At 45.0% G+C, this 12,778-nt stretch overlaps 1 protein-coding gene across 1 annotated transcript; it reads left to right on the forward strand.

Moving 5' to 3' along the window:
- The first annotated feature begins 148 nt into the window (after nucleotides 1-148).
- Nucleotides 149-12,503, forward strand: LOC136660679 (C-signal-like). Its single transcript, XM_066637987.1, has 6 exons — nucleotides 149-298; nucleotides 773-824; nucleotides 6,814-7,001; nucleotides 10,386-10,544; nucleotides 11,634-11,738; nucleotides 12,390-12,503. The coding sequence occupies exons 1-6, from the start codon at nucleotides 149-151 to the stop codon at nucleotides 12,501-12,503; spliced, it is 768 nt and encodes a 255-aa protein (XP_066494084.1).
- Nucleotides 12,504-12,778: the final 275 nt, after the last annotated feature.

A 12,778-nucleotide genomic window follows, 5' to 3' on the forward strand; every position in this document is an offset into this window, starting at 1 on the left:
TATGTCACATCACCCTCATAGTCATGTGAGGATCTTGCAGCAGGACTGTTGCGATCCCATAATAGCTTTCAGAGGAGTATAAAGCTGAGGTGCTTATTTCTGACAAACTTCCAAGCACAAAGGAAGCAGAAGCTGCAACTTCAGGAAGATGGCAACAGATTTCCGTGTTCGCAGCGTCTTGGTGACGGGATCAAATCAGGGAATTGGTCTGGGTTTGGTGAAGCAGTTTCTGAGGCTACCATGTCCACCTCAGTGGGTCTTTGCAACAACCCTATACCAAGATGGACCAAAGAACAAGGTGAGAATCGGCAGCAGCCCCTAACACACCTGACAGGGTTGTTCTAGCTAGTGGCTTTGTCTGTAATTCCCAAGTGTCTCCTGGGACCTCAGGGAACATCTTAGGATCTATCTCTATACCAGCCACGTGCAGCTCTTTGACATATAATAGGCAGCTCATGAAATACGTTGGCTGAGCTTTTTGCATTACAGTTAATATAAAAGGTAAGTAAGAAATTTTCAAGCTTTGTAACTTTTTACCAGATTTAACTGAGAGTTCTCTGGGTCAAAACATTAGTTTAACGTTCATAATGAATAGATATAATTAAGAATTTAAATGCTTCTTACATATTGTGGCTCTCAAACATCTGAAGTTCATTGCAAGTGTCTCTCATGTTAAGCAAATTTGGTCACCCCTGTTCTATATGTAGCCTTCTCTTGGTGCCTAATCACAGTACAATCAAAGGCAATTTTTTCTTTTTTTCTTTTTTAACAGGAGATAGAGGAGTTGTTATCTCAGCACCAGAACCTGGTCCTACTGCATTTAGGTAAATATTCAGTTCCATGGGCGCTGCTTGATGTTCCTCCATGCTTGAGAGTTGTACTTATGAACTGGTTCAAGTTCTGTACCACAAGAGTGCCTCCAAGTGTGGGAGAGGAAGCAATGCCCAGATCTAACTATAGTGTACAGCAGCATTTCTCAAACTATGGGTTTGAGAAACTCACCCAATTTCTGGTGGGTCCCGCAGGGCCTCCAATGAAAACACAGGTGATGGAAAGGTCAGATAACTAATTGCCTTGAGCCCTGTGGCTATTCAAAAAATCAGATAGCTGCTAACTGCCCTGCAAACAGCTGAGCTCCTGCAGTTTGCAAGCTTGTGTAAATATAGGGAGATAAATGTCTGAGCATTTTTTCTGGTGCGTTTTTTGTCCAGATCTGTCAATGACAGGTAACGGGAGCAGGTGTCACATCACTAAGCCCTTCAAGTCTTTTAGGTTATTCATTAGGGCTGCCTCATTACGAGAAATGGATAGAGTTTTCTGCAAATAAATATCACTTGTAAGTAAATAAATAAATATTATTTCTTTCTTTCTAGATCATCTTTTTTAAAGTCTTGCAAAGCTAGGTGGATCCCAATAGAGCAGGGGTGTCCAAAGTTTTTGGCTGGAGGGCCACATCATCTCTCTGACACTGTGTCGGGGGCCGGAGGGAAAAAAAGAATTAATTTACATTTAAAATTTGAATAAAGTTGCATAAGTTTACATAAATGAATATATTAAAGATGAACTTATATGAATGAATGAAGGTCTTGCAATAGCTCAATGCCTATAAAAGGCCTTGCACAAAGCAAGGTTGACCTCTCCTTTGCTGTCTCTGCTGCATCACAGACATGAAACAGCAAGCAGTGGAGGGAGACCTCATCCCACAGCTCACGTGAGAGGTCAAACCGTCGTCCTCATGCTGAGAGCAGTTGCGTTGGGCCAGTGCGGGCTCCAGCAGATCTCCGGAGGGCCAGAGGCTCATTGGAAACTGGGGGCTCCCTGAGGGCCACATTGAGAAGCCTCGAGGGCCGCATGTGGTGCCAGGGCCGGGGTTTGGGCACCCCTGCAATAGAGTGTCCTTCTAAAACGTAGATCCCAGTGTTAAAAAGTTTGGGAACCACTGGTGTGTATAGCCTTTTGCCTATACAACAAAACTTTCCAGAAAACTTTACAAAATTCATGAGCTAAGACATCTGTTCTGGGGGGGAAAAAAAAAAAAAAGCACTAATGCTGACCTTGCTTTGAAATTAGCCTGTGGCCACATGATGATATTGTGTTGCTCATTTAAAGATCTAGATTTCCTATTGTTCCAGGCAGTGCCTCACAGTTGATGCATGTACTTTTGATAGACTCCATGCCAAAAGAAGCCATCATTCTCCATTTCCAGCTAGGGTGCAGTAACCACTGGCCTAGCTAGTGGAGTTGATGGGTTGAGGTGAAAACAATTCCATCGAGAAGCAGTTCCCTTGCCTGGACAGACTGGATAGGCTTTAGGTCTTCTGACACTGAGCTTCCCCCAAGCTGGCTGACTTACCAGTTTTATGTGGATCTGTTTTGTTACAATACAATACAATACCTTTATTGGCATATAAAATTACAACAGTCACAAAAAAATAATCGGCCACTGAAAAGATATACATGATGGAGAGGGGAAATAGAAATTGATTTAGGAAATGGAAGATCCAGGTCTACAGAGCTTGCGTCCTGAGTACACTTCTGTACCGCAGCGAGTCATGGACTCTTTGCTCACAACAGGAGAGGAAATTGAGCGCTTTCCACATGCGCTGCCTCCGACGCATCCTCGGCATCACCTGGCAGGACAAAGTTCCAAACAACACAGTCCTGGAACGTGCTGGAATCCCTAGCATGTATTCACTGCTGAAACAGAGACGCCTGCGTTGGCTTGGTCATGTCGTGAGAATGGATGATGGCCGGATCCCAAAGGATCTCCTCTATGGAGAACTCGTGCAAGGAAAGCGCCCTACAGGTAGACCACAGCTGCGATACAAGGACATCTGCAAGAGGGATCTGAAGGCCTTAGGGATGGACCTCAACAAGTGGGAAACCCTGGCCTCTGAGCGGCCCGCTTGGAGGCAGGCTGTGCAGCATGGCCTTTCCCAGTTTGAAGAGACACTTGGCCAACAGTCTGAGGCTAAGAGGCAAAGAAGGAAGGCCCATAGCCAGGGAGACAGACCAGGGACAGACTGCACTTGCTCCCGGTGTGGAAGGGATTGTCACTCCCGGATTGGCCTTTTCAGCCACACTAGACGCTGTGCCAGAACCACCTTTCAGAGCGCGATACCATAGTCTTTCGAGACTGAAGGTTGCCAATACAAAGGGATAAAAACCTGGCAACTGCTAATATCTGCCTGGTTATCACTTAGCAAAGCGAAACAGGGATCGATAAATGGAACAGTAGGATGTCGTAAAAAGGGATCCAAAAACAACTTTCAAAGTGGACAATGCACTGGGCAGTGAATCAGGATGTGCTCCAATGTGTCCAGCTTGAGGTGACAGAAGGAGCACAATCTGCTGTACCAAGGAGTGTGAGAAAATCTGCCGAGATGGTACGAGGAAGGAAAAATGTTAAAATGCGCAAGCATAAAAGCCCTTCTAAGGGAAGGATTTATTAGGGTATCAAAATATTTCGAAAGCTGACCTGGTAAAGGACAGAGACCAAAAAAAAGAGGGGAACAAACTGGGTTAAGATCCACGGAAAGAGAAGTAAATTCAGCTTCCCAAAGCCTAGATTGGATTAGCTTATAGGCCCTGTTAACATCAAGGCCCACTAAAGATTCCAGTGAAAGATCTAAGGAATTCAATTTGGAATCAATGTTTAAAAACCAACTAGACAAAAAAGGGTCTCTTAACAGGTCATTGAGAAGGGAATCGGGAGGGAGGGACAAATGAAGCTGGAGCCAAAATTTAAACGTTATAGCCCATGCTGTGGTTGAAGGGAGATGGACTCCCAACTCGAGAATCAGCGTTGCTAACCGGATGGAATTTGGAACTCCGAGAATCCTCCTAAAAAATACGGCCGCAACTCGGTCCAGGGTTTTGTTGACTTCCTTAATCCATACAGGGACACCATATAATAGTTGGACCACAATCTTAGCTCTGAAGACCTGGAGAGCGGCAGGTACGAATTGGTTACCAGTGCTATAGTGGAAGCGAGTAATCGCCTTAAGGTGATGATTCGAAGTGGCGATAGCTAACTTCCTATGGGCTGCCCAAGTAAGTCGATAATGGAAAAGCAGGCCAAGATATTTAAAGGTGGGCACTTGCTCGTAGGTGGAATGGCCTACCCTCCAGGCCGACGGGGACCAAGATTTTGAGAAAACCAGGATTTTACTTTTGTTAGCATTGATAGTCAGATTGTTGGATGTGCAGTAATCCTGAAAAATAATGAGGGCTTGATGAAGACCAGATTTCGTTAGTGAAAGAAGAACTGCATCATCTGCATACAATTAAAGGGGTACAGGAACACCATTAAGGGTAGGGGGAGAGACCCTTTCGTTAGAAAAATAGGAGGGGAGATCAGATAGAAAGAGGTTGAAAAGTGAAGGGGCTAGAATGCATCCCTGTTGGACACCCTTATCGATAGAGATATTATCTGATAAAGGACCTGGAGGGCCAGATCAAACTTTACATGAATTAGAGAGATGAAGACGACGGATTAAAAAAGGAGACGAGGATCGATACCTCTAAGGGTAAGTTTGTCCCAAAGAAGGGATCTATTGACAGAGTCAAATGCACCCTTAAGGTCGAGAAACGCTACATAGAGCTTTCTACCATGATGGATGAGATATTTTTCAGCTGAAAAGGAGAGCAAAAAGGTATGGTCATTCGTAGAAGAACCAGGTCGAAAACTGATTTGCTCTCTGCCAGGAAGGTCCACCGAAAGTGCCCATGTAGTCAGTCTCGAAAGCAGGAGTTTCGCATACAACTTACCGATGATAGAGAGTAAGCTGATTGGTTTATAATTCTCCAGTAGGGCAGGATCACCTTTCTTAAAAATGGGGACAATAATGGATAATAGCCAGGATGCCGGAATGCAACCTGAGCTATTTACAAGAGTAAACAAATTGGCTAGGGGAAAAGCCCACCATGTGGGTTGACTGGTAAGAATCTCGCTGAGAATACCATCAGGACTCAGAGATTTACCTGATTTTAAAGAGGAGATTAGAAATAGAACTTCACTTGGATCCACTGAGGGCCATTCTGGAAGGTTAGGGACAGGCGAGGAAAATGTTTTATCTTGGGAGGGAGCGGAAAAAATATTAGAAAAATACACCACCCAGGAAGCGGGAGAAACAGAAGAGGGATTTGAACTTAAGGGGTGAAAGGAAGGAGAGACTAAGGACCAAAAGGCCTTATGGTTGTTGGAGGAAATTGCAGTTAAAAGCTGCCTCCATGTATTCTGGGCATAGTTGTGTTTTTTTGCCTCTAGCAGATCTTTAAAATGCGATCTTGATTGAAAGTATGATTGTAGAGCTGAAGGAGTAGGATTATGACGAATAGAAAGAAAAGTCTGTCTAATTGAATATTTGAGTAACTGACATTCCCTGTCGAACCAGGGAGAGCGGTTCAAGGGTTTTGAAGCGGTACTATACGAAATCAGGAATGTGGATAAAGAAGACGTAATAGTAGAGTAAGTAGAAACAGCCTCTGTGGAAGAATTGGTTGCAATCAGAGATCTATGAAGAGCAACAACCGCTTCAGATGTAAACCAGGAGATTAGAGCCTCCTCTAAGCGATGAGACCATTTGAAGTGAGGGGGAAGAGGATTGGTAGAATTGTTGGTATTGTCATTAACAGAGGGAATGGCTAAAAGTAATTGAAGAGGAAGATGGTCACTTTCATGGAAAGGGACAATCTGAAAATCAGAAAGCTAAGGGAGTAAGGGTGGGGAAGCAAGAACAAAATCAATAATGCTAGACCCTCTCGGGGCAAAATGGATAAAGGGAGGGGCGTTTCCAAATATCCATTCAGGACAATAAGTTTCAGGACAGTACATAAATTAATCAAATAAGGCGCGTAATCATTAACCATCTGGTCTGAGGAACAGCAAGGACGAAGGAACCAGGGGTGAATAGAATCGTCCACTTCTAGTTGCATGAACCGAGCTAAAGCAGTATTATTAGGGCCACGTCTAGTGTTAAAATCTCCTAAAATGAGGAGAAAAATGGAAGACTGCAAAGAAAGATAATTGGAACAAAAAGCCTTCACCGCATCCCAAATATGTAATGTTGAAGCATCGGACGGTGGAAAATATACATTGACCATCCAAATTTGTACGTTTTGGCAGCGGAATAGGAAAGATTGAAAATAGGGAGAGGTAGAAGCGAGGGGAGTTAAGATGAATTGGGAAGAGTTTTTGGAAAAACAACATAGTCCCACTCGAGGGCGGCCTTTCAGATTTAGTTTGAAGGCTGGGAGCGGGAATGACTTAAAACCGAGAAGAGAAGGGGGAGATTGGGACCAAGTCTCTTGCAAAAGAATTAAATCATAGGAGGACAAAAAGGAGACAACCTCCTGGTCAAAACGCTTCTTCCCCCAACCCGCAATGTTCCACAAAAGAATTTTGGGAGGGACAGAAGGAACAGGAGCAGGGGAGGGTAAGGGTAAAGGTCAACAGGGGGAAGAGGGAATATCATCGGGGGATACAATCTTTTGAGAGTCATTCAAAGGAGCAGGGAGAGATGAATCATGCACTGCTAGAAGCTCGGGTGGAGACAGCTCATCAGGAGGAAGAGTGTTCTTTCCAATGTCCACAGTTGTAGAGTAGTCGAAGTCCATTGGTGGAATCATCTGGGCCGAAGCATTAACTAGCCGAAATTCGCCCCTTGGTGGAGGATTGATGATTATGCAGGAAGGAAACTAAAGATTTGGGTGTCAGAGCTCCAACTCCAATGTCCTTCGGCTTGGAGTCTCCCACCGGAAGATCTGTTTTGTTTTCAAGCTCATGGTTTAAACATAATGTCATACCTCCAGATGTCACTGATCTCGAGAGTATCAATGCAGCTGTGCAGCAAGTACAAAAACATGTTGGGGAATGTGGGCTGAATCTCCTGATCAACAATGCTGGCATCAGGATCCATACCACCTTGGCGACAGAAACCGCCAAGAGCATGATGGCTCAATACAACACCAATACTATCGGGCCACTACAGGTGAGCCAGGTAAGCCACTGCCTCTCAGCCTTGGGGAAGCTCTTCATTCAACAGCTACTCTCCAGGTAAGAGCTGTTGATCTTTGTGTGAACGAGCACCTGAGTATATCATAGTGTGGACCATGTTGCTTGACCACATTAACTGTGTGACCTGGCTGGATTCATGAAGAGCTGATCATTTGGTGAAGCTACTTTTGCTTTGGAAAAATTACACATCCATCTCTAAGGTGATCTGGTAAGGAGGTAGATCAAAGGCCAAACTTCAGATGGTGGATTTCTGGCAAACTTTAGACATAACCTGTCAAGTACTCTGCACAATCCAAGAGATCAACTATGCTTGGGAGAGAGTTCTCCAGCCCTTCTCCAACACACATATACTGAATGTATGGAGGGGGAAGGGGGCCTGTGTCCACTGCTCCAGTCCCCATCGGTGCATCCAGTCAAAAGCTGAAAGGAAGTTTACCTTGCATAGGAACTGGGATCTCAGGCATATGGATGTCTGTGCATGAACAATGCTCATAGAGTCCCCTTTTCACATTCACAGTGCAATCCTCTACACCTTTACTCAGAAATAAATCCCATTGTACTCAACAGGGCTTACTCTCAGAGAACTGTGTTTAGGATTGCAGCCTCAGGGCCCAATCCTATCCAATTTTCCAGCACCTGTGCAGTTGCAATGCAGCCTCAAGGTAAGGGAACAAATGTTCCCATAACTTAAGGTGGCCTCTGTGACTGTAGTGCATGCCCCATTGGCATGGCTGCACTGGCACTGGAAAATTGGATAGGATTGGATCCTCAGCCATGTTGCGGACATGGCTGGAATGCCCAGTCCTGCTTCCCACTCCTGGAGGTTTGGTGAGTTTACCCACACTTACCCAGGAGTAAGTCCCACTGACTATCATTGTAAATACATATAGTAGCCTGTTAAAGATCTGTAACATTTCCCCAAATCCAGTCACAGACTATGGTAGCATCAAGTCTAACATATTAAAAATAAAATATTGAAATGAATGGGGACCCACCTGAAATTGGCTCACGACCCACCTAGTGGGTCCTGACGCACAGTTTGAGAAACACTGAGCTAGAACATTGGGGAGTTGGAAGAGCAGAGGCTGGCACATCATTGGGTAAGGGGGAGTAGCATTTAGCATGTCACCTTAGGAGGTCTTGATCCAAGCCCTGCATGAAGAGTAACTTCCTCAGAGCCCAAACCTATGCATGTCTACTCAGAAGTAAGTCCCATTATAGTCAGTGGGGCTTACTCTCAGGTAAGTGTGGATAGGATTGCAGCCTCAATCTGTCTACCAGCCTCCAGAATTCCTCTTCTTCCTTTTGCACCCTGGATTTGAAAAGGAATATGGGAATGGAGCAGAAAAAGAGGTATGGCAGAGAGAATAGGCATCAGACACTCAAGTCCCCAACTCTCCTTCCCTCTTCTCTTTCTACTCCCCATGACAGAGAGGCTGACAGTAGACTTTCCAGTTTCCTTTCTCATTTTATGGTGATCTGGGCTGTATGTAGCCACTAGAGGGCATGTACAAGCTTTTGAAGACATCTTCTCTGATGGATTAAACAACCTGAAAGCCTTGGTCAAGAAACTGCCAGTCACCTGGACAGGGCTAGATAGAATTGCCCACCCTCCAGGATCAGCCTGGAGCCTCAAGTAATCAGCAATCCTGGGAGATTTTAACAGGGATTTTAGGAATCTCCAATATTACATCATGCCGCTTTGAGTCCCCTTGGGGAGAAAGGTGGGGTTAAAAATGCTGTAAATAAATAATAAATAAAGCCTCCAGGAGTTGTTTGACTGTTGGCAACCCTAGGACAAGACCGGCCTTCCCCATCCCGAACTGAGCTCCTGTCCCAGAGGCAGGACCAGATAGACGTGGTAACAAAATAGGCATTTAATATGGGCCAACAGTTTCAAGGGCTCCGCACCAGCTTCCCAGCTGCATCAAAGGCCCATAAGACAAGCAGGTAGGAAGACAGAGGTGCGCAGCTGAAGGCTAACTGGCCACTGTTTGCTTACCTGTCGGTGTCCAGTTTTTACTGTGACCTTTTTTCTTGCTTAGAACTTTATGTGCAGCCGCTCTGATAGCTCAGTCTCTTTGAGCTCCACTGAGTCAGTGGTTTCTTAACTGGACTTCTGTCATTGTGCAGCAACTGTTACCCTGCACATGCCTGATCTCGTCTGATCTTGGAAGCTAAGCAGGGTCAGGGCTGGTTAGTACTTGGATGGGAGACCGCCTGGGAATACTGGGTGCTGTAGGCTTATACCATAGTCTTCCGAGACTGAAGATTGCCAACCATTTCTGTCATTGTGGGGAGGAGGCTTCTACACCCACAAAATGTCCAAATTCTTCACATGGTGATGAGATGCATCCTCTTTGGTTTGTTTTTCTGAGTTTTGCCCTTATGGTGGCGGTGGGGGGGGGGGCACTGAAATTGTATTCATGTCTACTCAGAAGTCCAGTAAGCATTTTAGCAAATGTAGAGCAAATGAAAAAATTAAATTAGTTTACTATTCAAGTAAATAATGTATGTTTTAATATTTGTGTATTTTTAAAATTTAGGCCCCTTTCTCACATATGCTGCAGGTCCTGCACTAGCTTAATCTGGGCCTGCCCGGAGGGGGAATCTCATCAGAGGGGAGATTGGATAGAGCAGTGTGATATAGTGGTTAGATTGCTGGACTAGAACCTGGAAGATTAAGGCTCTATCCAATCCTATCCAACTTCCAGTGCAGATGCAGCTGCAATGCAGCCTTGAGGTAAGGGATCATTTGTTCCTTTACCTTGAGGAGGCTCCCATGACTGCCCTCCCCACTACAGGATGCAGTGCACACCCCACTGGCACAGCTGCATAAGTGCTGGAAAGTTAGATAGGATTGGGGCTAAGATTCAAATTCCCATGTGGATGTGAAACTTACTGGGTGACTGTGGGCCAATCAGGGTTAGCCTAGCCCACATCACAAGGTTGCTATGAGGATAAAATGGGAAGAAACCATGTACACCACCCAAAGAAGCTCCAAGGAAAATTACACCACCCAGAGCAGCTGCAAGGAGTGCAAAAGAGTAATTCTTGCTTATGTTGGACATCTATCCCATAGAGGTGACATAGCAAGAACACAGTACTGTACCTGTGTTCAAAGGGATGGGCAGGTCACGAAGACCAATGTTACATCGAAGCAGCAATTATAATTTCTCCCCCCCCCCCGAAGGATTTTTGTTTCAAACACTGTGAAAGCACAAACTGGCCTCCTGATCTGAGCTGGTGCCCTTATATGTCTGCCCTGAGTGCCCAAATCAAGATACCCTTGCAATATATTGCCATTGCACTGCCACATTTCCCAGGTCTCAGAATAGCCATTGGCACTGTCTGTCTTCCTCTCTAGGCATTTCTGCCCCTGCTGAAGGTGGCAGCTCAGAGAAGTCTCCAGGAAGGACTGAGCTGCAGCAAGGCAGCCATTATCAATATATCCAGCGCTGCAGGCTCCATCGAAGTCATGCTCATCTGGGACAGGCAACCGAATATTGGCTATCGTTGCAGTAAGGTACTCACTGTGGAAACCCCCATGAAATTCCTTAGAAGAGTCTGGGAGCCTCACCTGCCCTGGTCTGCTTTCCAGAGGGCTTTTGAACATGATGTCTATGTGTGAAATACTGTAAAGCATTGTTCACTTGTGGGATATATCCCTTCCCTTTTGGTTGTACTTCTGTTGCATTTTCTGAAATCCCAAGTAGGAGGAAGAGGGTAACCTTGGTGCTCTTTGCTAGTGTTCCGTACAGTAGCATAAATATAACAGTTTTCTTGTTTGGGTTATCCCAAAGCTGATCATCATAGGAATAGCTTTAATTTATTATAGAAATAAGTTTGCAAAATGGTGCCATCATTGCAGTGTGATTGTCACTCATTATGACCTACAGGTGTCCCAAATCCCGCCCAAGGAATGCCCTTGGCAGTCGTGCAAAGCACGTTTCCTATGACAGTCACAAGACCAATGGGCAAATAAATGTATTTGTCTAGGAAGAAAAGAAAATAGTGTTAGATCTGCATTCTGGAACAATGCAATATTTCCAGTTCTGTCAAATCCTGCTTTTGAAAGGGTTACTTGTTAGGGAGTCAATTTAGGTTGCAGGAAAAGAGAGCTACCTCTGTCTGGAGCGTGACCATTGGTGCATTTGTCAAGCAGTCTGCAAAGTTGCTATATCCTCAATCCCAGTTCCTATCAGCTGGATGGGTAAACATATAGTAATACCCCAAACCGAATTGTAATTACTTGAGATGTAAGGACCCCAGACTTAAGCCACTTAATTGTTGGTTTTTGCTTTTCCTGCTTCTTTCCAGATTACTAAATCTTGGGTCAGAGAAACCATTTTAGGCTACAATTGTACACACTTTCCTGGGAGTAAACTCCATTGAACACAGTGGGACTTACTTCTGAGTAGACATGCCTAGGTTTGTGCTGTAGGTCTGCAGCTGGTTGCAGCCTCCCCAGCTTCCCCTTGCTTCCTAGCCCAGCAACAGAATGAAACTTGGTGTTTTTTCTAGAACAATTGATTCAGCAGAAGCTCTACTGCCAGTCCCTTGTTCAGTGCCCCATCTCTGCTCATTGTGTGCGCTTGTCTGCTTTCTCTTGTAGGCTGCTTTAAACATGCTCACCAAATGCCAATCGCTGGTGTATCCAGACTATGGGATTCTGTGTGTTTGCATCCATCCTGGCTGGGTGAAAACTTATACTACAAAGGTAACCTGCTTTCACTTTTACATCATTAAAAAAAGCAAAAAATTAACTAACTAATTAACCAGCAGTGCATTTAAGAGCACCTGGAGCCTTCTGACCCCAGGTTCAGTCCCTGGCCTTGCTAGTTTAGCCTACAGGATTGGAGCTTGGAGATACGAGAAGCAGCAACAAGTGGAAGTGCAAGACTTTTAGCATGGCCCGTTGTACCTGGGCCCAGGGTCAAAAAAGGTGTCCAGGAGCCAAAGGAGGAGAGCCAGAAATTTCCTGGGATCTCAGAAAACGTTTGCATATATTGTGTGAAGATGATCACTCACATTTTGTGTAAGCCTACATAGTTTGATATACCATAATTTGTAGAAATTATACAAATTAATTAACTTTATACTCTTGATAAAACTCTTCTCAGGGGCCCTGCCACTTAGTAGTACTTTTGGTAATGCTGTATCTTGAATTTCTCCCATGTGAGCTTGGGTAGCTCCCGCCTGAAGCTCTGGAAAGCCAGTACTCATCAGTAGAAACACTCACCATCATGTCACCCCCAATGTGGAGATCCAGGTGGTGCCACCAAGATATCAAACAGCACGTGGTTTTGGAGCCAGGTACTTAGCCTGGCAGTGGTTCTTTCCTAGCTAATCAGACACCTTTTCATGGCAGGCAGACCTGACCGTGGAAGAGAGCACCCAAGGCATCGTCCGTGTGCTCTCCACGCTGACTGAAATGGATAATGGTACCTTTGTGGACTGGGAAGGATGCCGAATTCCCTGGTGAGAGCTTTGTCTCAGAAGGCGGAGAGGCAGCCTGCGCTTGCGACAGACCTCCCAATAAATGAACTGTATTGCAAGAAAACTATGTGCGGCTTTTTTTCTTCACTAGGATCCAGAGAACCAGCCAAATATATAACCAAATAGAAAACGTTCCTCAAAAAGATTTTAGCCAAGAAGAAGCATCAGACTCAGCAGGAGGGACATTAGGAAACTTCCTTAGGGGTGTACGTGAATATCTAAGGGCACAATCCTAACCTAGTGCTTTCCCAGGAGGGTCGC

This window comes from Tiliqua scincoides, chromosome 9 (assembly GCF_035046505.1).
Source record: "Tiliqua scincoides isolate rTilSci1 chromosome 9, rTilSci1.hap2, whole genome shotgun sequence".
In the NCBI taxonomy this organism is placed as follows: Eukaryota; Metazoa; Chordata; class Lepidosauria; order Squamata; family Scincidae; genus Tiliqua; species Tiliqua scincoides.